Genomic DNA, 26,924 nt, shown 5'->3' with positions numbered 1-26,924 from the left:
ATTTTCGTGTCAACCAGGGATGGTATTTGTATATCCAATTTTACTGTATAAAACCTTAGCTACAAACCAATCCAGCTATATTAGCTTTGCTATCATTGTATCTTATCTGTGTTTTTTGTTACAACTTTCGAGTCTATTTGGGTTTGAATAGTCCCCATCAAATTTTAGAAAATTCAACTCACTCATTATATGACTTAAAAACTAAACTCAGTTATTTTCTCGAAATTAATTGATCAACCGATCACCTTTAGCAGAGTTTAGTTCTTTTTCTAGATGCTTGGACGAAAATATTTACATATTTTGATGAAGAGCCCGGACCAAAAACTTTGCATGTTTTGATCAAAACTTTTCAACAAGTTGTCTGGCTAAACCAAAAAATTGGCGGTATTACAAAAAATTTGCTATCAAAAACGTCGAAGTAAATGAAAAAAAACCTTGTGCAACTGACGCAGAAAAGTCGGACCGATATTAGTTGAATTGGTTATCGTACGCAAAAAAAAACGTTTTTTTTTTGCTTTTGGAGCAGAAAATAATAGAGTCCAGTTGACCAGATAACTTCAAATATGTTTTTTTGCTCTTTGGTTTTTGCCAGACAATTTTTTCATCAAATAAAATACACATAAGCTAACTCCTAAATGTTACTCAATCAGAAGTAGGAAATAATATATCGGCAACAAATTTTGAAAATCTTGTAGAAATGCTTGGTAAAGATTTCCATAGCACGAGAACATTCTATTTCAACAAAAGACTATTGACAAAACTGTAGTCCATAAAATATCCAATGATTGTTTCAAAACTTTTGATTGTACGAGAATTGAGAGCAAATTGTAAGTTCAGCAGTTTTGTGTCAAGCAGTGATATTAATTGTGTATCTAATTTTACTGTGTGAAATCTTTGCTACAAACCAATACAGCTATATTGTACCTTATCTGTATTTTTTTAAACAATTTTGAGCCCATTTGAGTTTGAATAATCCCCAATCAAGCATTAGAAATTTGTACTCACTTATTAAATGACTAAACTCAGTTATTTTCACGAAATTAAATGATCAGTCGATCACTTTTAGCATAACTCAGTTCTCTTGTAAATGCTTGGACGACAAAATTTACTTATTTTTTTTTGTCAAAGAGCCCGAACTAAACTCTTGCATTTTTTTATCAAAAATTTTCCACAAGTTGTCTGACTAAACCAATAATTTGGCAGAGCTACTTTAAAAAACTGATATCAAAAAGGTCGAAGTAAATGAAAAGAAAACCTTGCGCGACTGACTCCGAACAATCCGACCGATAATATTTGCATTGACTCTGAATCGTATTCAACTTAACCTTTTTTTTGCTTTTGGAGCAGAAAATATTAGACTTCAGTTGATCAGAAACTTCAAACATTTTTTTTTTTTGGTTTTTTGGTTTTTGCCAGACAATTCTTTCATCAAAAAATACACATAAGCTAAGACCGTCAAGATTAGTGAATCAGAAGTAGGAAATAATATATCGGCAACAAATTTTTTGAATCTTGAAGAAACGCTTAGCAAAGTTTCCATAGCTTGTGAAATCGCTAGTTCTACAATCTATTATCGGCAAAATGGCAGATTATAAAACTTTTCTTGAATTTTTGAAATTAGAGATTTTAAGACAGATATGAAAAAATTGTATGACTAGCATTTTTGTGTCAATCAGGGAAACTAATTGAAAATCTAAGTTTTCTGTGACAAGTCTCTACTACCAATCCAAACACCTGTTTTTTTGTTTTTGCTTTTTTGTATTTTAGTTGCTTCTATGAAGTTATTGAGCCCATTTAGATTTGATTTCGGACCCAGTCAACAAATGACTTAAGAACTGGAATCAGCTATTTGCTTGAAACAAATGATCAAAAGGACACTTTAAGCGTAGCTTAGCTCATTCATCTGTACACTGGCAATTTAGTGATGGATAGTTGGAAAAGTTGCTGAAGCTTAGGTTCATTCTTCTCGTTTATTAAAAAAATTATTCAACCCATTTCCTTATAAATAAGTGAAACAAGCAGAACCCATGAACGTTTTAAACGAAGCTTGCGATCATTTTGGCCCAGTCACCGTGTTTCCGCAGATGGAGAAATAAAGAAAACAGACACAAAAACCCAAAATACGGTCGTTTTAGAAATTGCTGATATTTGAAGTACAGTCTAAGTTTGATACCAAACTCTTAAGATAAGATTGTGCTGAGGTTATTGGTTATAATATTGCTGATCACGGTAAATTTACCAATTTCATGGATAACTGCCATTTCTGTTCAATCTGAAGTTGGCTAGAGTGGTGCTAATTGTATCACTCTCAAGTCATCTATCGGAAAGTTTTAGTTGTACACAAGCATTCTTTTCAATTTTCTAGAGAACTTTATGGAGAACTTGGTAACTGTTAGTAAATTATTAAGTAAACCCACCGCTAAAGCTGAAACTGTTCCATCATCGGAAGCTAAGACCGAAACAGACGACATAGTTCCACGATTTTAAATGTTCCACGATTTTAATAAACCTTTACGGAAGTTGACCAAACAAAAATCGGCGTAAGAAAAGGCTCAAAGTCTGCCTGATGGTATACATCCAAGACGAAGACGCACGAATTAAAGTCGTTTTTTCCTTGCTTTAGAAGATATTCCTTAATGCATAACATGCACATGTGAATTTTAATTCATTCTGATTGTTTTCTTTAAAAAAAAACAATTGCAAGCGTTTTGATATTTGGAAGAAACTCTATAATTTAATAGATACATCTCGTCAATTCACCACACGGCGAGTGATCTCGAATTAAATTGTCCTCGCTTAGCAGGTCAAGTATCTAAAACTTGATGGTCAGAAGAAAACAAAAAGGATAACATACGAGACATATTCATCGCAAAGATGCGCTTCATTGAAACTCAGATTGAACTCTGTATCCTCATCGGGAACATGGTAGACGGCAAAAGGGAAGATTGTTCAGAATCGGAGTTGGAAGCCCAAGAGACGAGGTTCAGATAGTCACAAGAATGATGAAGTTGTCGCCTCTGATCCCAATTAAGGAGAGCAATGGTAGAATCCGAAAACAAAATGTAAATAAAGGAAAGTCACATCGTGAATATGGTTATATGTACTAGCGACCATTTCGTAGCTCCATGCGAGTTATTACAGCAACGAGATATGAAAAAAATAGCATGAACATAAAAAAACGATGAAAGTGAAACAGGCGGTTGATGAAACCACAACTCTCCAGAAAAAGTTTAAGACGCGAAATTTTATTGAAATCTTAGACTCAGCCGCTCAAATCATCACCACAAAATTAGAGGTTACATTCTGGTTAACTTCGATAGATCTAAATTATTTTTTACTCAGTAAACGTTGTATTAACACTTGGGCAGCACTGTAACTTCATTGCTCTATCTGGTTAAAACATCGCCTCATACAGTATCAAAACAGTATTTTGCTTATTAACAGACATTCTGAAATTTTAAATGACGAAAGAGTTTTTCCGAAAAAACTTTCAAAAAAAGAAGCTATTTCAGCACATAAACACTGTTCCAAAGCTTCAAACGCTGTACAATCTTCATTGAAACTCAGCAAAAAAAAATATCATTTCGCAAGAATTAGATGACGTTTTTCCGTAAATTTTATCATTAACCGCGTGTTGCAATGCAAATGTAGAGTATACATGCATATAAAACAAGAGTATAGATTAATATAAAATAAGCACAGTTGGGCGAGTGGCCTAAGCTAACGCCGAAAACATGTGTGACATAACAGTAGACGTAGGTTCGAGTCCCCTCCTGCCCATGTATTAATATACTAAAAACGGGGTTATATCCTATTTTAACTGTTTTTTTTTTGGTTCTAATTCGGTTCAGCCTTGATTAAGGCTGACCGCCAAAAAGAGCAATTTGTCTCAAGGACATTACCGACCAGTTCTTGTGGCTAACTTGCGCCAATTTGTTTATTGGAGCTGAAAATTGGTTAAAAAATTATGAACTTGTTTAATAGCAAAAACTTGATTAAAATTATCAATATATCCGATAAATTCGGTATTGCCGAGAATACGAATACATTATTGATTTTTCGGTTTGAACTTCATTCTACGGAGATTTAGCGAGCAAATTTTGGCGCCCCACAAGGGATCTTTTCGATTTCTACCACCCGAATTATCATTCTTTGCCCCTTCTTTCCTACGGTTGACTTTGGCAGCTAGGGAACAGAAGTTATTAGTCTATTAACAAGGGACCGACGAAGACACGAAGTCGGTCGGTACGACAGTTTCCCGAACACGATGGTTTCTCGGACAGTTTACCCGACACGGACAGTTATTCCTTATCGGACGGTTATCCAATGAGTGAATATTCAATTTTGGTAGGAAATTTGGGAGGAAGAGATTGATCAAGATTTCAGCACCCCAGGATCCGAGTGCAATAGGACAGAGGCATTCACACAGATGTCGAGTGCAATGGAGGCCGGTATCTAGACTGTCGATTGCTACGCCAACTGTCAAGTTGTCCTGATTGTTGACGTTTAGTCGAAGTGGAGCTGTGTTTCTCTCGACACCCGAAGTTTTGATTTTTCCCGGTGTCGCCAATCTCCAAATAAAACTGTAAGACGTTTCCAAAATTTTTAAAACTCTTCATTCGTGCTTTAAATTTATATACGATGTCATATATGCTACAAAATTTTCCCGCAAGCTAGCCCCCGGTAATTTTCCTCAATATCCAAAATTTTTGGTCAGTTCCGTTGAACTGAAATAGCTTACAGTCGGTACATAGACAAACTGACTTGACATTTTTTCTCGATACCAAAATTTTTTGGATATATGTGAACGGAATATTAATCAGTGAAATCGGAACATAGACAAGAGGTACTGGACTAGTTTTTTTGGATTGGCTTATGACTCGAACCTGCTGACCAAAATTTTCTGAAAAATTCTGTGAAAAAAGTGAAAAATTGACAAAAAATCCTCAAAACGTCTCCAGAATTCTGCGAAACTGTGCTGTGAGATGACACCAACCTCATGTTAAGTGGTCTGGTAGCGAAATATCAGGCAAATTAAGTTGAGTTTTTTCATCCTCAGGTTTCTTCCGCGTGTGTTGTTGGAACTTAACCAATTTGCCTGATCCCCCACCCACCATTGGTGAAACTGAAAGCCAGTTCGCTTCAAATAAAACAAAGCCTTTTCAGCCCGTCCGATTATCGACTTCGTTGCGTGACAGTAAAGTTAAGTGGTCAGGTACAGTAATATTACGTGAAATAAGTTGAATTCTTTCATCCTCAGGTTGAATCCGTGTGCGTTGTTGGAGTTCAACCGACCTACTTAGTTTTCCAACCACATTGGTACTTAAGCGTAACGAAGCCGTCGCATAGGTCCCTTAAGTATATGGTATTCATTCTAGGAGCTAGTTCTTTGGATCACCCGCTCCGAAAACTTCCCGCTCCGTCCCAGAAGCGCGTCAAAGTAACTTGCTTTACGAAGCCAGGTTTAAGTTTGAACTTTAACGCTAGGGACTCTCATAAAACAATACACTACTAGCTTCATCACTACTTGTCGCACCGTAACGACCTTGTAATTTGGCACGACGCCATTAATAAATCGATAAGTAGGCACCGCAGTAACAATAACTGTACGCTGAGTAGTGAGCAACTTGTCAATTTGTTATTAAGGTATAGGACAAACATTTGTGCAATCGTATACTGTAGACGGAACGGAACCGAGGATATAGAGGAAATTTTAGGTTCAACAGTTATTCTCGTTCTGAACGTCGTTAAAGACTTTATCTCTAAGCGTAAGGCTAAGGACCAGGTACTAATTGAGAAGTACAAAGAGCTTCACCAGCCTCCTTCCCTTGAGTTAAAGACTCTCCTCCTTCTAAGGCGTTATAGCGCTAATCTTAACATCCTTAAGACACGTAAGAAGCGGAACCGCTTACCCCTCAAAGCTTGGAAAGCTATAAAAAATAGGCTTCAGGCAGAAACTTTGAGACGTCAAATTCCCCCGTCTTGTAAGCTTATGTTGATTTATTAATGCAAATTTAATTACGTACCAAAACAGTATCTCATTCTATTGATTGTTTTCTATAAGTGAGCATCCGTAGAATATTGTCAATTTGTGAAAACTATGGACGAAAAATTCCAATGTAAGATGCGCAAGTTATTTGAAACCCGTCTAAATCTAGAAAGTGAGCTGCTTAAAGGTCACTCAATATTACTTGAGTACATTGAGAATAATAGTCGCACCACAAAAATTGATAATGCTGTTTACAAATGTAAAATTGCGTTGGAAAAGCTGTCGACGTCAATGAGAAATTAATTAGGTTGGCGGGAAAAACGGAAAACCCTGGAAAAATTATTGCTCAGCAAGACCTTTGGCTTAAGAAAGTAACCGAAATAAACGATAAAGTAATGCACGAAGCTCAGAGTTACAAGATGAGCCTTGAACCCTCGTCATTTCCAGCAGCCGACATTACAGGGAGCAAGGGATCTTTACAACAAACTAGGTCTGAGACATCCTCACGCTCGCACAAAACAAAAGATTCAGAAGCACGAGTATCTGAAAACAGGTCTAAGGTCTCTAATAAGTCTAAGGATAGTAGAAAGCTTGACTCTCATAAGTCTGATAAATCTGCTTCCACTCGTCATACGTCGACTGTTCGCACTATGTCATCAAGTGAGAAACGGTATGAATTAGCTTTAGTAAAACGACGCCATGAGGAGCTGGAAAGGCAGTATCAAGTGTCTTTAAGACTTAAAGAGCAAGAGAACCGTCCTAAGTTCGAACAAAGTCAGCTGGAACTAGAGCAATTGGCTAAAAGTCATAAAAAGCAACTAATTGAAATGGAACTGAAAGCGTTTGAACTTGAGGACAGTTCATCTGAGGTTAGCGAGAAGGTAGCGGAAAGTAACTCGACAGGAGTAAGTCAAACTATTTCAAAAGTAGCAATCGATCGAACTAATGATTGGGTAGACTCTGTTAGTTTACTGGCACCTCCTGACGTTGTTAGTGCGCCAGGTTTGCTGGCCTTCACTCCTGTACCCATTTCGTCGGGACCGACGACTTCCGCCATCCTCGCTCATGCAATTCCCACCAGTAATAGTCATTAGCATGAGCACACAGCATTGAGTGACCCTGGAATCCATAGTTATGGACATCGGGCTATGCCTCAATTTGGCAGTGCAAGCCTTTTGCCATTGCAAGCTCCTGGTCTATTCCCAGTTAACAATATGCATTCTAGTGCACATGTGTTACCACCGCCGTCTGCTGTTCCTTTACAGACCATGAGTTCAAACATAACTAATGGTAGTTTTGTCATCGCGCAACCGGAATCATTACCTGTCCCAATTTTACAGGCACAATCCGGTTCTGGTTTTGTTTCTTTGTCACCTGCATTTGCTGGTGTTGGCTTCTCATCTTCTGGAGAAAACCCAACGCCGGTTTTCTTTTCGGCACCTAATTGCTATGCAGCGCCAGTCCAGACGCAACATAATCTTCCCTTTGTTCCGCATACTGTGTCACCTAAAATCAACGATTACTACACAAGTGATGCAAATTTATGGCGATTGGCAGCTACAACTCCAATAGTCACGCCTGCTCAGTGTTGTAATGCTGAAAGCATTTTTTCTAATGTGACAACTGTTGTCCCATCATGTAACACCGCCGCTCCGTATACTACTGGTGGGACTGTGTATTTTAATACGCCCCCAGTTCATCCACAACATGTTCCGCACTTTGTCAATCATACTAATACTGGTTATCAGCCAGTCAACGAAGACTACGCACCGTCTTCCACTTATCCGAACCAAGGTTGTTAATCGGAGGGGCATGAAAGATTACGTTTACTCACATCTAAGGCAAAAAACGAGGAACCAGTTAAACCAAAAACAAGCAAAATTTTTGCAGCCAATAGCCAGGTAACTAGTAAGGCTCAGGATAAACCTAAGTTTCCGCCGTGCGTTTTGTGTAAGGGTAATCATGCATTGTGGAATTGTGCTGTTTTTAAGGAAAAGAATGCTACTCAGCGAGCAAAATACTTTGCTGAACAGAAACTTTGCTTCGCTTGCCTCAATAACAATAATAGTTTCCGGCAATGTTCTAGAGCAAAAAAGTGCCCAAAGCCAGAGTGTGATAGCACACATAATGTCTTGCTCCATGGAGCCGAAAGAATATTTCCTCGGAAGGAAAATTCAAAGGTCTCGAATAAGGCTGGAACAAACAAATCCGGAAGACAATATAAGGAGACTACAAACACTTCCTCCCATGCCGCTGTTAGTGATGTACATGACATTGAATCTTCTAAAGGGTTGTTGCCAATTGCAACACTTGGTGTACCATCGGATGTAACCAGTCTCCTGACGTTGGTTCTTTGTGATAGTGCATCGACTCACTCCTGGTTGTCTTCGTCACTCGTAAACCGTCTCGGCTTAGTAGGGGAGCCCGTTAACTTGTCAATTAGTGGTTTCAATTCAACCACCGTTGTTGAGACTCAGAGGGTCAAGTTTACAGTTTCCTCCGAGCCAAATAAAACTGGTTTCGTATTTTTTTTCTGTGTATATGTTAAAGACAATATTCGGATTGGTTCCGAATTAATCAATATTGCTGATTTGCAGAACAGATATCCACAATTAGCACCTATTAAGCCCAATCAATATACTTATGAGGACGTTGAAGTTATTATCGGACAAGACTACTACCACGTCGTTAAACCCATTGAGTTCATCTTGGGAGATGATAAAAACTCACCGTGTTCCGTTCGCCTACCGATAGGTTGGGTCATAAGTGGTCCGTTGCCGCCGTCCGTTAATTCTACTTCTTCGTATTTCAAGTGTGTTGTTGAAGATTCTTCTCTGACTGACCAGATAGAATCCTGGTACCAGTTGGAATTGTATGGTGCTTTCAAACAAGTCGATGCCCGTTCCGCCGCGGATAAACATGCTTTATCCATCCTAAATTCTGAAACCGTTCACAATGGCGAAAGATACATTGTGCCTATGCTTTGGATTGATAGTAATGTCAGTCTACCAAACAATTACTACTCGTCACTCGTCCAATTTAAAACATTGGAGAGAAGGTTAATAAAAGACACTGAGCTGCGCGAAAGATACGCAGAAACAATTAGAGAGGACGTTAGGAAAGGCTATGTCGTTACCGTCGAACCGCATAATCCACGTAAGCGTTCGGATCGCGAGTGGTATCTTCCGCACCATCCCTTCGTAAACCCGAATAAGCCGGGTAAGGTGCGCCGAGTCCTTAATGGGGCTTCTAAGTTTCACGGCACATCCTTAAATAAGTCCTTATTGGTGGGTCTGGACCTACTCCAAAATTTAACTTTTGTACTTTTGCGATTCCGTCAACACAAGTACGCCGTCTCAGCGGATATAGAGGGTATGTTCCTCCAGGTAGGAGTCCTTGCCCGCGATCAAATTTTGCTCCGTTTTTTGTGGCGGGAGGATACCACTTCCGATGTGGTAGTTTATCAGTACACTCGCCATATAATCGGCGCACGGGATTCGCCTACGTGCGCCAATTCCGCGTTGCGAAAAACAGACACTGATAATATGTCCACATACCCTGAGGCCGCCTCAGTCGTAAATGAAAAATTTTACATGGACGATTACTTGGATTCATTCGAGAACGTTACCCATGCAATTAAAATTAGTCGCGATTTGGTTTCTTTACTAAAATTGGGGGGATTTAAATTGACTAAATTTGTCAGTAATGCTGATGAAATCACTTCAGCAATGAACCCCGAGGAATCCGAAACCTCGTCTTCACCCATCAAGGAAATATGTAACGGTGCCCAACAATCATCACACGTCTTAGGTCTTAAGTGGGACCATTTGAAAGACATATTAGTTGTTAGCAGGGGCGTGGATCGTCCTCTCGATAAAGCAATAACTCAACGAACCGTCTTGAGTTTCGTCTCTTCTGTGTTTGACCCTGTTGGGTTAGTAGCTTCATACACAATTAGAGCCCGTCTTTTACTTAAAGATATTTGGAAAATCAGTGGTCAAAGTTGGGACGACGAATTGCCAGAAGACATCAGAGACAAGTTTCTCGAGTGGCACTCCGGTCTCCCTCTCTTAGGGTAATTGACTATTCCCCGTTGTTACTTCACAGAGCCTGTTGATCAAATTGAGCTCCACATGTTCGGTGATAGCTCGCAGGACGTTTTCTGTGCTGTTGGATTTTTGCGTGCGCGACTCTCGAGTTCGCACAAAACTCAAATATATAAACTCCAGTGAAAAATTACCTGTATTCACCGCTAATCGTGTCGGCGATATCCTCGAATCGACCACTGTTGATGAGTGGCACCATGTTCAGAGCGGCGAAAATCCAGCTGATACCGGTACGCGGGGGATTTCTTCGGAAGCCCTCAAGGTTCGCAGAAGCACTGAAAAAAGATGGCGATTTTTTTTTACTTGCCTCACCACCAGGGCTGTACACCTTGAGTTTGTACCATCTCTGGACACCAGTTCTTGTGTCATGGGCATTGAACGGTTCATTGCGCGCCGTGGTACGCCAAGCACAATCTGGTCGGATAACGGCACGAACTTCGTTGGTGCGGAAAAGGAATGTCCTGCAAAGGTGTCACTTGGAAATTTAACCCGCCAGGCGCACCCCATCATGGCGGCTCCTGGGAACGCCTCGTTCGAAGCGTGAAGCGCGTGCTGTACGATATCCTAGGCAGTAGGTGAGTCACTGAAGAGGTGTTAGGAACAACACTCTGCTTAGTTGAGCAGGCTTTGACTTCGAGGCCAATCACTCCCGTTAGTACTGATTCACGTGAGCTAGAAGCGTTAACCCCAAACCACTTTTTGCTTGGACAACATGCCACAAGCTTTCCCTCACTTTTACCCGGGGAGCACTTCGATCACAAGAAAAGGTACGTGCGAGCGCAGTCATATGCTAAGGCGATTTGGTCTCGTTGGCTTCGAGAATATGTTCCCTCGCTGAATAAGCGCGTCAAGTGGTACACTCATTCTGACTTCACATTTAAAACAGGCGACCTTGTGTGGGTGATTGAGCCAGACAGTCAGCGTGGGTACTACCCTCTGGCCCGAAGCTCGCTCCGGTTCTTCCTTCTTCAGGTGGGAGGATGTTGCAAAGCAAATGTAGAGTATAGATGCATATAAAACAAGAGTATAGATTCATATAAAAAAGCACAGTTGGCCGAGTGGCCTAAGCTAACGCCGATTATATGTGTGACATAACAGTTGACGTAGGTTCGAGTCCCTCACCTGCCCATGTATTAATATGATAAAAACGGGGATTATATCCTATTTTAACTGTTTTTTTGGTTCTAATTCGGTTCAGCCTTGATTAAGGCTGACCGCCAAAAAGAGCAATTTGTCTCAAGGACATTACCGACCGGTTCTGGTGGCTAGCTTGCGCCAATTTGTTTATTGGAGCTGAATATTGGTTAAAAAATTATGAACTTGTTTAACAGCAAAAACTTGAATGAAAATTATCAATATATCCGATAAATTCTGTATTGCCGAGAATATGAATTCATTATTGATTTTTCGGTTTTAACTTCATTCTACGGAGATTTAGCGAGCACACCGCTGATATACCAAATTGTACAATTATAACGCATCAAAACAGTGCACAGAAACTTGCCAACAGACACAGGTGACTTGCGTCAACTTTAGAGCATGAGTTGAACCGGATAAGTGGAAACTATAACTTTATCCGAGAGCTCTAAAAAATTTTCAAAGCAGAAGTATAGCATGAACGCTTCTTGCCTCAGTCTGGTCGCTCGAATTCTTCGGCAACTACCTTTTAGGAAATCGGTTACAAATTTTAACCAATCACAAAGTTATGATTACTGTTTCAATCGAAAATTGAAGAAATAAGACCTATCAAAATAGATTAATCCGATGGGCAGACCTGATGCTGCATTTTGAATTCTCGACCTTGCGTTTTGGCTTCAGGAATCTTTTATTTATAGCGTTTCCAACTTCTCCTTATAAAGACCAACTTTTTCGATGAAACACTCCAAACTTTTGGCGAATGTTCCCAGTCTGTAAACATTTCGAAAAACCACGCAATATACTCTGACGAAGTCTTGCTCAAGGAGGCCAAACATTTTTGACCAATAAAAACATGATACTTCTTTAAGACTTGAGTCAGAAACGAAAAAAATTTTGCTGTATCACCATTAGGCAGCACTAGAAGAACAGATGTGTCCATTCACCAATTAGAACAGTCAATTTTCACCATCATTCTAGATCATCACGGTTATTTTGAGAGCGAAACTTTATACAAATAAAAAGTTTTACGCAAACTTAAAAATGCTAAAAAGAGGGCGCGTTTTGTAAGATTTTATTTTGGCAAATTGATCATTTCATACATTTTGGCAAAGTATCATTACAGAGAGGATTTTTATTTCGCAAATTATTCAATCTTTCATGGAATCTGCTCAAATTTGCAATTTTTAAATAGAGGTTGGGGCTTACATGGAGAATTTTTTATCAAATCAAAGTCCTCTCTATATATGATTTGTCATAAAGAAGCCACCTTAACTTCATTGCCACAAGAGAGCGGAGAATAGAAACTCGACCAATAAGGAGATGTTAAATCGTGTTAGGCCAAATTTTTTTAGCTGTAGTCCCAGATTTTAATATTCAAGACAAACAGATTCAATTTGAACTTGAATCTCAGCGACAACCGCAATTTGTCTGATGAACTTGTTAGACTTAAGACAGATAGTGGTACCCAATCAAAGTTTTGAGAAGTAACAGAAGCTGATTTTGCTGTTGTTGAGAAAAAAAACAGAAGTGCTGAAGAGGATGCCTAGAGTCCTTAATGGGGCTTCTAAGTTTCACAGCACATCCTTAAATAAGTCCTTATTGGTGGGTCCGGACCTACTCCAAAATTTAACTTGTGTACTTTTGCGATTCCGTCAACACAAGTACGCCGTCTCAGCGGATATAGAGGGTATGTTCCTCCAGGTAGGAGTCCTTGCCCGCGATCAAATTTTGCTCCGTTTTTTGTGGCGGGAGGATACCACTTCCGATGTGGTAGTTTATCAGTACAGTCGCCAAATAATCGGCGCACGGGATTCGCCTACGTGCGCCAATTCCGCGTTGCGAAAAACAGACACTGATAATATGTCCACATACCCTGAGGCCGCCTCAGTCGTAAATGAAAAATTTTACATGGACGATTACTTGGATTCATTCGAGAACGTTACCCATGCAATTAAAATTAGTCGCAATTTGGTTTCCTTACTAAAATTGGGGGGATTTAAATTGACTAAATTTGTCAGTAATGCTGATGAAATCACTTCAGCAATGAACCCCGAGGAATCCGAAACCTCGTCTTCACCCATCAAGGAAATATGTAACGGTGCCGAACAATCATCACACGTCTTAGGTCTTAAGTGGGACCATTTGAAAGACACATTAGTTGTTAGCAGAGGCGTGGATCGTCCTCTCGATAAAGCAATAACTCAACGAACCGTCTTGAGTTTCGTCTCTTCTGTGTTTGACCCTGTTGGGTTAGTAGCTTCATACACAATTAGAGCCCGTCTTTTACTTAAAGATATTTTGAAAATCAGTGGTCAAAGATGGGACGACGAATTGCCAGAAGACATCAGAGACAAGTTTCTCGAGTGGCACTCGGGTCTCCCTCTCTTAGGGTAATTGACTATTCCCCGTTGTTACTTCACAGAGCCTGTTGATCAAGTTGAGCTCCACATGTTCGGTGATAGCTCGCAGGACGTTTTCTGTGCTGTTGGATTTTTGCGTGCGCGAATCTCGAGTTCGCACAAAACTCAAATATATAAACTCCACTGAAAAATTACTTGTATTCGCCGCTAATCGTGTCGGCGAAATCCTCGAATCGACCACTGTTGATGAGTGGCACCATGTTCTGAGCGGCGATAATCCAGCTGATACCGGTACGCGGGGGATTTCTTCGGAAGCCCTCAAGGTTCACCTTGAAAATAGATGGCGATTTCTTTTTACTTGCCTCACCACCAGGGCTGTACACCTTGAGTTTGTACCATCTCTGGACACCAGTTCTTGTGTCATGGGCATTGAACGGTTCATTGCGCGCCGTGGTACGCCAAGCACAATCTGGTCGGATAACGGCACGAACTTCGTTGGTGCGGAAAAGGAATTACTTGCCTGCATCAAGAGCTAGAATGGCATGGCTCCGACCATTTTTGCACACAAAGGTGTCACTTGGAAATTTAACCCGCCAGGCGCACCCCATCATGGCGGCTCCTGGGAACGCCTCGTCCGAAGCGTGAAGCGCGTGCTGTACGATATCCTAGGCAGTAGGTGAGTCACTGAAGAGGTGTTAGGAACAACACTCTGCTTAGTTGAGCAGGCTTTGACTTCGAGGCCAATCACTCCCGTTAGTACTGATTCACGTGAGCTAGAAGCGTTAACCCCAAACCACTTTTTGCTTGGACAACATGCCACAAGCTTTCCTTCGCTTTTACCCGGGGAGCACTTCGATCACAAGAAAAGGTACGTGCGAGCGCAGTCATATGCTAACGCGATTTGGTCTCGTTGGCTTCGAGAATATGTTCCCTCGCTGAATAAGCGCGTCAAGTGGCACACTCATTCTGACTTCACATTTAAAACAGGCGACCTTGTGTGGGTGATTGAGCCAGACAGTCAGCGTGGGTACTACCCTCTGGCCCGAATCGTCAATCTAAACTACGGACAGGACGTGAAGCTAGACCCGTGAAGTCACTCGGCCGACCGTTAAGCTCGCTCCGGTTCTTCCTTCTTCAGGGGGGAGGATGTTGCAAAGCAAATGTAGAGTATAGATGCATATAAAACAAGAGTATAGATTCATATAAAAAAGCACAGTTGGCCGAGTGGCCTAAGCTAACGCCGATTATATGTGTGACATAACAGTTGACGTAGGTTTGAGTCCCACACCTGCCCATGTATTAATATACTAAAAACGGGGATTATATCCTATTTTAACTGTTTTTTGGTTCTAATTCGGTTCAGCCTTGATTAAGGCTGACCGCCAAAAAGAGCAATTTGTCTCAAGGACATTACCGACCGGTTCTTGTGGCTAGCTTGCGCCAATTTGTTTATTGGAGCTGAATATTGGTTAAAAAATTATGAACTTGTTTAACAGCAAAAACTTGAATGAAAATTATCAATATATCCGATAAATTCTGTATTGCCGAGAATACGAATTCATTATTGATTTTTCGGTTTTAACTTCATTCTACGGAGATTTAGCGAGCACACCGCTGATATACCAAATTGTACAATTATAACGCATCAAAACAGTGCACAAAAACTTGCCAACAGACACAGGTGACTTGCGTCAACTTTAGAGCATGAGTTGAACCGGATAAGTGGAAACTATAACTTTTTCCGAGAGCTCTAAAAAATTTTCAAAGAAGAAGTATAGCATGAACTCTTCTTGCCTCAGTCTGGTCGCTCGAATTCTTCGGCAACTACCTTTTAGGAAATCGGTTACAAATTTTAACCAATCACAAAGTTATGATTACTGTTTCAATCGAAAATCGAAGAAATAAGACTTATCAAAATAGATTAATCCGATGGGCAGACCTGATGCTGCATTTTGAATTCTCGACCTTGCGTTTTGGCTTCAGGAATCTTTTATTTATAGCGTTTCCAACTTCTCCTTATAAAGACCAACTTTTTCGATGAAACACTCCAAACTTTTGGCGAATGTTCCCAGTCTGTAAACATTTCGAAAAACCACGCAATATACTCTGACGAAGTCTTGCTCAAGGAGGCCAAACATTTTTGACCAATAAAAACATGATACTTCTTTAAGACTTGAGTCAGAAACGAAAAAAATTTTGCTGTATCACCATTAGGCAGCACTAGAAGAACAGATGTGTCCATTCACCAATTAGAACAGTCAATTTTCACCATCATTCTAGATCATCACGGTTATTTTGAGAGCGAAACTTTATACAAATAAAAAGTTTTACGCAAACTTAAAAATGTTTAAAAGAGGGCGCCTTTTGATGGATTTTATTTTGGCGAATTGATCATTTCATACATTTTGGTAAAGTATCATTACAGAGAGGATTTTTATTTCGCAAATTATTCAATCTTTCATGGAATCTGCTCAAATTTGCAACTTTTTAATAGATGTTGGGGCTTACATAGAGAAATTTTTATCAAATCAAAGTCCTCGATAAATGATTTGTCATAGAGAAGCCACCTTAAATTCATTGCCACAAGAGAGCGGAGAATAGAAACTCGACCAATAAGGAGATGTTAAATCGTGTTAGGCCAAATTTTTTAGCCGTAATCTAGTCCCAAATTTTAACATTCAAGACAAACAGCTTCAATTTGAACTTGAATCTCAACGACAACCCCAACTTATTTGATGAATTTTTCAATAACTGTTAGACTTAAGACAGATTGTGGTACCCAATCAAAGTTTTGAGAAAAAACAGAGGCTGATTTTGCGGTTGTTGAGAAAAAAACAGAAGTGCTGAAGAGGATACCTAGGGCTAAAAAGGATGCCCAGAGTCGAATTGTTTTTGCGTCAAGTGAGGAAAGCCATTGCATTGCCATCAAGCAAACTTGAAATCAGCTGAAATTAAACCCTACACTACTGGTCGACATTGCCTCCTCGGAGCAGATCTTTTTTGATAAAAATCAAAACCGAGGACAATTAAAGGGCCCGCTACGAAAACATAGTCGCACGAAAAAGCATAAACAAGGGACTCCTGGGAGAATTACTTGCGTCTGAGCAAATTAGTTGTTCCCCTGCTCCACCGGTCACGTCATGGGCAAAAGACGATGTGGGACGTTGCCAATAACTTTTGGTCGCCATAGATGCACAGATAGATCATCGACGCCTTTCAAGATTTGAGGATCATGCTCGGCGTGTGGTAAAAACTCTTGAAGGATATGTTTTGTAGGCCTTAACTAGACGGAAAAAGTTTTTTGTTGTTTCATTTTTGGTAGAAATTCATTGTTTTCCAAAATACCTTTCAGCTTTATTGACTAAAAATTCAGAAACGAGACTAGTTTTAAGTTTTTCAACGGTTATTTTAGTCGTTATATTAAACAAAAGAACTTAAGCATGGATCAAAATTCAAATAATAAGACTAAAAAACTGATAAACGGAAGGTAATTAGAAAGAGTCATTTTCCGCTACAACTAAACTCAGTCAATCAATTGATCGGAATTAGGCTCAAAACAACTTCAGTCAGCGTTCTAAGGAAACTTCTGAATCATTGCAATTCAAGCAACCCGAGCAAAGTTTTTTTGTTCAGCTCCTTTTTGGCTTACGCTTCCTATACGCTTCATTGACGAAGACATCGAAGACGCCGTTTACACCAGTTCCCTAAATATACTACGTGAACCAAATTTTTGATTTACTAACCTCAAACTATCATCAAGCATTTCGGTGCAGCAGAAGATTCCTGCGGTGTTAGGCTGAGAGCCTTTGTCGCAACAGTCGAAAAAAAACAGGCATCGCAGTCTCGTGATCTGACTGTGGAAGTCTTAATTAGAGAGAATGAGAGCGCAATTGATCATTGCTAGATCGCTACAGTTTTTTTTCAACTCTTCTTGAGTGGTGGCAAACTAGCTACTAAAAAGGCCCATTGGTGATCAGTTCGAAGAAGGACACTTCAAAAAAACCAATTGAGGTCGATAACAATCTAAATTCGGAATCAAGTAATTTTGCTCAAGTATTCAGTGAAGAACGTTGAAGAAAATGTAACCGTGGCGATACTAGTTTTTTCTTGGGTAAAACGATTTTTTTTTGATCTTTCGACAATACCCCGCAGTTGTCCACCATTGAAGGAGCCGGCATTTATGCAGTTCAAGCCAACTCATTTATTCTTCAAAAAAACGGACTGAATTTTTAAAAAATTTTGAAAACCTTGTTTTTTCATAATTGAATTTGCTATTATACTATTTATGAAATTTTCCTAGAGAGGAAAATGTTGTGGAAGTGGTTGTCCACCAACAAGTTATGGTTGGACTCTGTGTTCTTAAGGTCATTGCCTTCGTTATTAATCACTGTTAAACGATTAACGATTAAAACAAATACCTTCAGTTTCAGTCTTTGATGATGTTATCTAGATTATTAGTGACAATTCCATCAGTCTCACGTCAGCTATAAAAAAATAATTGTTGCACACATTGATTTTATTTGACACGTTTATGTAAATTCATGTTATTTAAACGTTTGTTATCTTACAATTATTATGAAAAGTTTTTTTTCAAAGATTTAATTAGCAGTTATACGTCAGAGTGTTTTCATGAAAAAACTATCAGATATTCCACAAAGCCCAGATTATTGAAAAAATATCCTAAAAATGAAATGTTTGCTTCTTGGGTTGCGATATTTTTTGCGGACAAATAAGTTGGCGACTCAGCTCTGTGTTACTCAAATAGGTCGCAAAAATCTCGTAACATATTTTTTAAACAAAAAACACCAAAAAACACCTAAAATTTTTAAAAATATCGTAACAAAAAACACCTACATTGGTTAACTACATCTATGTTATGGTGTTCAAAAAGTCAAACATACGATTTTGGCAAAACTGTTGAGTATTAGCACTGTTGAAAATCGTTTTTTCCAAAACTGTTGTACTTACGAACTGTTTTGAGTGCTTCGGCAAAGTTGTAATAATAGTTTAACTAACATCTACCCTGCTAATCTAATTTGTCGCTCTATAGATCAGATCAGAACAAACATCAATTGATATCCTGATAACGATTGGCAAAATTTGACAAGAAAAGGATAACTGCGGCATCTCAAAGTTGCATTTTTTAAGTCATGACAACAGAAGTTTTGAGCAATAAGAGATCATTACCAGGCCAAACTGTGCATTTTGTGAGTTGCAAGCGGATTCCGCAACAAGGATGCCCCCTTTGTTCTGCTTTTGTTCCTTCGTTTTTTTGATCGTTCCAACTAAATTTTAACATTTTTAGACTTCTCTGTGGAATCTAGAAACATGCAGACGTTAAAACTTGCAACCCTCCAGTGAATAATTTGGCCTCGTAATGATCAAGCCAAAAGAAAACAACCCTGGCCAAAAGCAGTTATTCGTACAAAACCACCACTGATTTTAATTGAGATCTTAACCCCCAATTGGTTAAAAAGACTTTTAGGTAGAGTTATCATTCGTTGGGATTATTGGGTACCAATTTCTAGCTAACCCTTAGTACTATTTGTCCCTTATGAGCCTTAAATAGTTTTTTCTAACAAATCTTCTGAATAAATTTTTTTTCAAAAATCTCGCCGTGATCATAATGTATTTTTAAAAAATTTCAATTTTGCTTGAGTAACATGAAGAAATAACTTTTCAAATGCCGCGACCTTAACATTAATTTTTTCAGCGGCCGTAATGAAACCTAGCATTAGCAAGTCATTCAAGTTATATAACCACCATTGATTATATTTTTTATGCAGCAGAGAAAATAAGCATCACCAAGGTTCAGTTAGACACACCAAGCACGATTGCTATGAATTGCACGCTAAATTTATCTTCGAAAATTTTCAGGGATGTTTCAATTAATTCTTTGACATACTGTGTTAATTTGTTAAGACTAATACGATCAGAATTAGCTATTTTTAAGTTTGCTTTTCTCATAATATGATGAGAAGCACAGTAAAAACGAGTAAAAAATGAGTAACAACTATTGAATCAGAATTAATGGTTGTATTAAGATATGGATTAGATAATCAGTCAGCAGGCTATCTATCAATTTGAGTACACAGTTTCCAGTAAATTAAGATAGAATTTCACAATTTAATATTTTATTTTTGAAATATTAACAGTTTTACTGCGCAAACATTAAGGTACGCGTAACATCTTAGGAGTAAGAACAAATGGGATATTATAGTTTCAAAGAACGAAATAAAAAATGATTTAGAATCCTGATTTATAATGAGACAGTGAAACTTCAGCTAATTTTAATGAATTATTGGATTGATATAGGCAAAAAATAGTTCAAAACAGCAAGTTATCTTAAAGTTTTTCTTAAATTTCTAATTTGATAACGCTAGAAAAAATTTGAATCAAAGTTTTTAAATAGAATTTTCAATCAAAACACTGACATTAATCCGGGTCACCAGTCAGATTTGTTTTTTTTTCTAAGCAGGAACAGTTCTCATCCAATCTAACAAAAAAAATTATTTTTACTGAAAAGTTATTCATGACGTTAAATTATACTGTTTTTTTTTTCTGTTATACTGTTTTATTCACTATACTGTTTTATTCATCAAACTTCTATTTTTACCTTGTGAGAAATCCAATTATTTCTTTGGCAATACTCAATCTTTTGAAACAACTATTTATTTGACAAAAAATTTGTTAACGCAATAACAAAAAAGTAGTACAGATTCTTTTTAAAAATAGTTTTCAATAGGAGCAAAATTATATACAGAAAAATTTTGTAACATTAAAAACATTTAAAATACTTTTCTGAAATTGGAGGAAAAAAAATTTAAGCGATTCTAAACATTGAATACAAAAAAGGTAGAAGTACAAATGCTGAAAAATTAATTAAAGATTCTGAAAATTGAAAATAAAAAACAACAAGACTGCTCGTATCAGGGCGAAGCCCTGAATGTTCCGACTGCCTTTTAAGGTTTATGGAGTAGTAATAACATTAAAAAATTTAATGTAAGAAAAAATTAAATGAAAAAAAAAATTTCTAAAATTTGAAATTTTTTATGAAAATCATCCCCCCACACGCCATACAAAGTACAAAAGGATAGATTTTGCTCCTTGTAACAAACCAATTATGGCGAATAAGCTTCTTTTAACCAATTTGGAACGATTTCTAAGACGGATTAACTCTCCGCTTACGCGTTATTAGCGCGAAATATATCGCGCGTTAATTGTCCCAAATTGGCCAAAATGGCAATCTTTAAACCCCCATAACTTTACGAAAAATGATCAGAGGTGAAATATCTTTTCAAATTTGAGCTCAGGACAACAATACCTTTCGAATGACAAAAAAAAATTCTGTCAAAAATGGCTAGTTAAAAAGTCGAAATTTGTCTGAAGAAAAAAAAACCCACCCCGAGCACAAATATTCCGTTACTTTCGTATCGAAAGTCGGAACAAAAATTAAAAATTGTGAAATTTTAAGATCAAATACCTTTACTCTTGTCAAAAATTAGTTTTTTGACGGACAGTAAAACAATTGTTTAAATCTAGTTAAATAGATAGCGTATTTAATAAAATCATTTGATCACTCCAATCGATTGTCCAGATTCTTTATTGTTCCGACTTTCGATTCGGGTGGGTTTTTTTTTTCTTCAGACAAATTTCGACTTTTTAACTAGCCATTTTTGACGGAATTTTTTTATATCATTCGAAAGCCATTGTTGTCCTGAGCTTAAATTTGAAAAGATATTTCACCTGTGATCATTTCTCGTAAAGTTATGAGGGTTTAAAGATTGCAATTTTGGCCATTTTGACCATATTGGGACAATTAACGCGCGATATAATTCGCGCTATTAACGCGTAAGCGGAGATTTAATCCGTTTTATAAATCGATCCAAATTGGTTGAAAGAAGCCTAATTGATTTGTTACAAGGAGCGAAATCTATTGTTCTGTACTTTATATGGCGAGTGGGGGGATGATTTTCATAAAAAAAACTTCAAATTTTAGAAAAAAAATTTTCATTTTATTTTATTTCATTTAATTTTTTATGTTTTTACTGCTGCTCCATAAACCTTAAAAGGCAGTCAGAACATTCAGGGCTTCGCCCTGATACGAGCAGTCTTGTTCTCCTCATAATTGCTTCTGCAACAACATTTTAGTGTGGATTTGTTGTCTGATTTTATATTGAAATATGCGTCGAAGTTTCTCTTTGCTTAGATTTTTTGACTTATTATCTAAAAAGACAATATTGTATAAGCTTAAAAATAAATAAATACATAAAAAACTTGTCAGTGAATAATTTTTTTTTCAAATTGAGAAACTCTCAAATTCAATAATTTATGTTACTGATTTTCCAATTTTATTTGTTCGTAACTTTTTTATTTTAATATAATTCAGACAGCTGAGAAAATTTTCGAGATAATTGTTATCTCTCATACTCACTTTCTTCCAATTTGAACCTAAATTACTGTTGATGCAATTAAATTTTAGATGAAGAAGGACAAATAAAACATATTTAGTAAAAAGTTTAAAACTGGATATGAAGGATGCGTTTTTAAGGAGCAGAACATTTAAAAATTTAATACAATAAACAGAATTGTGCAAGACGAGAACAAAATACAGATAATCTGAGCATAAAACATTGGTGCGTCAAATGAAACTCAGTTTTGATTGTTTATCCGGCTTTGTTCATATGGAAATCAGCAGTGGATAAGGTAATCTATCGAATAATTGCAAAAAATATTTGGTGTTAACGGCGTGCGTTGGAAAGAAAGAATAATCCCTTCAGTGTTTTGGCCAAAATTTATGAATGTTTTTAAATAACTTAAAAAATCAAATTTAATAACACTGAGATCTGTGAAGTAACTTTCTACATTACGGTCATTAGGAAAATTTTTGGTGGAACCAGTAGAATTCGGTAAAACATAGGGATCGTTAGGCAGCTATATCCAATACCCAAACTTACGATAACTCCACCGTATTGTCATGTTAAACCCCTACTGCTTAGAATCCCTAACTCGGCTTCGAAATAAATGAAGCTTATATATTACTATATTACATTATGATTTCTACTGATGTTTTGGAAACATTAGGCTTAAAAAATTCCAATAAAAAATTTCAAACTATTTTTTGTTTTGGGCTACTCATTAAGAAAAATATATTTTTTATTAAAGGTCTTGACTTAGAATCCGATACCATAAAGCAGTTTTTTGATCTAATCAGATTTATCATCGGATAGTGTTGGTTGAATTTCTAACTATTTTTTGTTTTGGGCTACTCATTAAGAAAATTTTTTTTTTTATTAAAGGTCTTGACTTAGAATCCGATACCATAAAGCAGTTTTTTGATCTAATCAGATTTATCATCGGATAGTGTTGGTTGGAATGCAACTCTTATCCCACCAATTTTCCAGCCCCATTGTCATAAAGAATTTGCAAATGATTTTGACATGCAGGTAGTTGTCAAAAAAGAAAAAAACCGTTCCAAGAAATCCAGAATATAACAAATCGCTTAAGCATTGGTAAGTAATCAGAAAATAATCCAGGGTGTGAAGCTCCTCCGAACGCAAAATTACCATCAGACAATACAGATTTAGAAGCAAAACTGTCAACAACACCGGTATCTAAACAAAAATTATAACAAGATTTGAAGTATTTTGGTTATAAAACTGACGAAACAGAATTAAAAAGTTGCAACAGAAAACAAGTTACTTTTTTGTATGTTTCAAATTCTTCAATTCAATTTATTATCTTACGAACTAATGTGAACCACAAAAGAAAGTAATTTATGGTTAACCTATTAATAAGGTCAAATGGTTCACATCGGTTCAATTTGGAACGCAATAAATTGCTCGTGTTATAAGAACGCAAAAACTCGCGCGTTAATTATCTGAAGTTGGCCAAATAAGCAATTTTTAATCCCCCATAACATTTTAAAAAAGACTACAGCTAAAATAACTTTTGAAACTTGAGCTTCAGACAGCAATATCTTTCAGATGGCACAGAAGACTGTCAAAACTGCTAAACAAAAAACACTCCAAGAACACTCCATTAATCTTCGAAAATTGGAACCTTTGTTTTTAAATTTTGTCTCGCAGTAACCAATTTTTTTAAAAAGGAATTTTCCGATCAACGCTTTGAGGTTAGATCCATTTAGCAATCATGCCACTCTTATCTTGCTCGGTTTTTTTCTACCGCAGCTTTAGAGTGACTTTTTGTCGAAACTCTAGCCAGTTTCTTTCTGGTTATTTTTACAGACTCTTGTGGACATCCACCAAAGTTTCCCGGATAAAAAACTGTGTATTGAGAAAACTCTGCAAAAAGAGATGCCATTAAATTTGATTTTGTGTAACCAATTCAACAAGTTCTTCAAATAGAATAATAAGAAAAACGATTGCTTTTCAGAACAATTTTATCGCAGCATGTTTCCACCAAAAACTGTTTGTATCTTCGTATAACCAATTTTTGTCACCAACTTATAATTTTTTTTCGATAATTTATTTTTGACGCCATATTTTTCCACAAAAGTTTATTTTTGTGCCTTATAATCGCAAAAAAAATCAAATTTTGTTTTAATAGAATCCTCAGAAAACATTTCTCAATAAAGCATGAATTTTTGATTCAAAAAGTTAATCAAAATCAAAAGTAATTTTGATTTTTGATTTACATTGATTTTTCAATATTTTTTGAAGCCATTAGTTTCCACGGAAATATATGTTTGTGGTATATAATTGCAATAAACTCGAATTTTGCTTTAATAGAATCCTCAGAAAAACTGACTCACAAAAAACATTCTTCTTTAATTTAAAAAGTAAATCAAAAATCAAAAGCAACCAACATGGATCATTGCAAGCATGTAGCAAATAAAAATCGTATTTTTTGAAGATAATTTTAGAAAGTCCATATGAGTTGTAGTTCCAAAAAAATCAAAGGCAAAAAACCGACAAATGAAAGCAGGATGAATACCAATGCGCTACTACACTAAAAACAAAAAAAAAACAAAGCAAAAATTTGGAATGTCACTGCATGGTACAATTTTTTTAAATTGTTTGGAGAAAAAAACAATAGATTATTTATGATTTGTGTGGAGACAAAAAATTTTCCGGTTATTTTTTTTTGAAATACAAATTTTAATTCCAATAAAATTGGTATGAAGTAATTTAATGGATAACTTTGACTATATAACCTATTTTTTGTCTTCAAAGATAAATTAGTCAGATCATCAATGTTTTTTGGTTAAATGCATTTTCGAACAAAAAACTGACAGATGATTGATTATCAACAGGAAAAAATTGGTGCATGAACGGCGCCCACTTCTGTTGCAATTCAATGCTTATTCAAATAAAGTTTGCACTTCCTTTGATTCTCTTTGTTTTGTCCCACAGTAATCAGTTTTCTTACAATTTGTGACTTTTACGCTCAAAGCTTTGATGTCAGATCCATTTGGCAACCATCTCACTCTTTTGTTGCTCGGTTTTTTCTACCACACAATTACATGTCTTTTTGTCGAAAATATGGCCTTTTTTCTTATTGTTTTTTTCACCCACTTTTGTTGAACCGCATCAATGTACAACTCTCGGTCAAAAAAAGTGTTTTGTGAAAACCCTGCCGAAAAAGATGCCGTTAAACTTGATTATGTGTAACCAGTTCAAGCAACAATTTTTATTAAGATAAGAAAACGGATAGTTTTGCAGAATAATTTTATCGCAGTATGTTCCCACCAGATACTATTTTAATCATCTTATATCTTCTTTATGTCATCATCTAATCTGTCTCTATAATCTTTTTGTAAATTTTTTTTCACAATAATCTAATTTGGACGCCATATAGTTCCACAAAATCTTGTTTTTGTGCTGTAGAGTTGTTTTAAAATTAAGTTTTGTTTCACTAGAACCCTCTAAAAAATTGACTCACAAAAGCATGAAATTTTATTTCAAAATGTAAACCAAAAGTCATTGGCAAGCAACATGGATCATTGCAAGCATGAAGTAACTAAAAATAGTTAGTTTTGCTGATAATTTTTAGAAAGTCCAGATAATTTTTAGTTCCAAAACAGTCTAACGCAATAGTACCGGAGAAAAACGATTGCATGATTGATACTCAATGCGCTAATACAATGAAAAGAAAAATAAATAATTTGAAAAATTAGAAGGTAAATTGAAATGGGTAAATTTTGCAACCCATTTCTGAAAAGATTTTATATTCTTGTATTAAAGGGGCAAATCATGCTTACTTTGATTCATGATTTTATTCCAACTTAATGAAAAAATTAGATTGTTTGGTATGTTATAAAAAATGTTCGAATAATATCGAGAAAAGAACAAAATATCACATCGCATTTTTATGGAGAGAAACATACACTTTCCGGTTATTTCAGTGAAAAATAGATATTTCAATTTCGAAAAAATTGACACAAAAAGGTAACTGAATGGATTTTTTTGACTATATAGTTTTTGTCTTCGAATTCTTCTACATTAATTGCACTTTCGAACAAAAAAAACGCCAGATAATTGGCTATTAACGGAGAAAAATTGGTGCGTGAACAGCGTCTCACTTTTGTTGAAACTGAATGCTTATAAACATGAAGTTTGCACATCCTTATAATGAAACGTCACATGTTTTCGATACGTGGTTTTTTTGTTTTTTTCTCAACCTCCACTCAGCTTTTTTCATCTGTTCTTTTTTCTTTGGTCTCGCTGTTCTTTCTCAAAGAACTCTGTCTCTCTTCTTAATTGTCCCATCTGGACACTTCGAATGAATCGCTCGTTGAAGTTTTATTTATACCTGGGGTGGTTTTTTATTCAGACAATTTTGAATATTTAACGAAGCATTTTTGACGGCAATTTTCTTTCCATCTGAAAAATAATGTTTTTTTTTTGAGATCAAAAAGAAAAAAGTTAAGATTCTTTTTTGAAAATTTATGGCGGTTTGAACACTGCTAATTAGACCAATGGGGATAATTAACGCGCGATATATTCCGGTCTGAGAACACGCTCAGATGGCGTTCTATTGGGTTTTAAATAAAATTTAGGAAATTAAATGGTCGTTTTATTAGTATACAAGACGCCAAATTCATCATTTTGTTTTTAATATGGGGGGTGAAAAAAAAACAAATAATAATAATTATTCTGTTAATTTTTTAACCCAAACTCTTTTAAACTGGCCTCAAAGTGCATTCGGAACGATCAGAGTTTCGCGTTATAGCCAAGCATTCTTGTTACGTCACTAGTTTATAAGTTTTTTGTACGCAATAAACTCCTACACTGTTCGGTAGAAAATTTTACTTACAAAAATATGAAAAATAGCGTTTTTAGAAGCAGTTTAGCAGTGTTTTAAATCTTG

At 36.7% G+C, this 26,924-nt stretch overlaps 1 protein-coding gene across 1 annotated transcript in view; it reads right to left on the bottom strand.

Annotated features, from left to right (window-relative positions):
- The window catches only part of LOC134848579 (uncharacterized), a 74,208-nt gene that overhangs the window by 34,679 nt on the left and 12,605 nt on the right, over positions 1-26,924 (bottom strand). Inside the window, exons 4-5 of the mRNA XM_063866093.1 lie at positions 22,986-23,206; positions 18,660-18,710 (exon numbers count right to left, since the gene is read on the bottom strand). Of these exons, the coding sequence (XP_063722163.1) occupies positions 18,660-18,710; positions 22,986-23,206 (272 nt within the window). The remainder of the gene's footprint in view (positions 1-18,659; positions 18,711-22,985; positions 23,207-26,924) is intronic.

This window comes from Symsagittifera roscoffensis, chromosome 6 (assembly GCF_963678635.1).
Source record: "Symsagittifera roscoffensis chromosome 6, txSymRosc1.1, whole genome shotgun sequence".
NCBI classification, from domain to species: domain Eukaryota; kingdom Metazoa; phylum Xenacoelomorpha; order Acoela; family Convolutidae; genus Symsagittifera; species Symsagittifera roscoffensis.
This window is presented reverse-complemented; position numbering and strand designations above follow the sequence as displayed.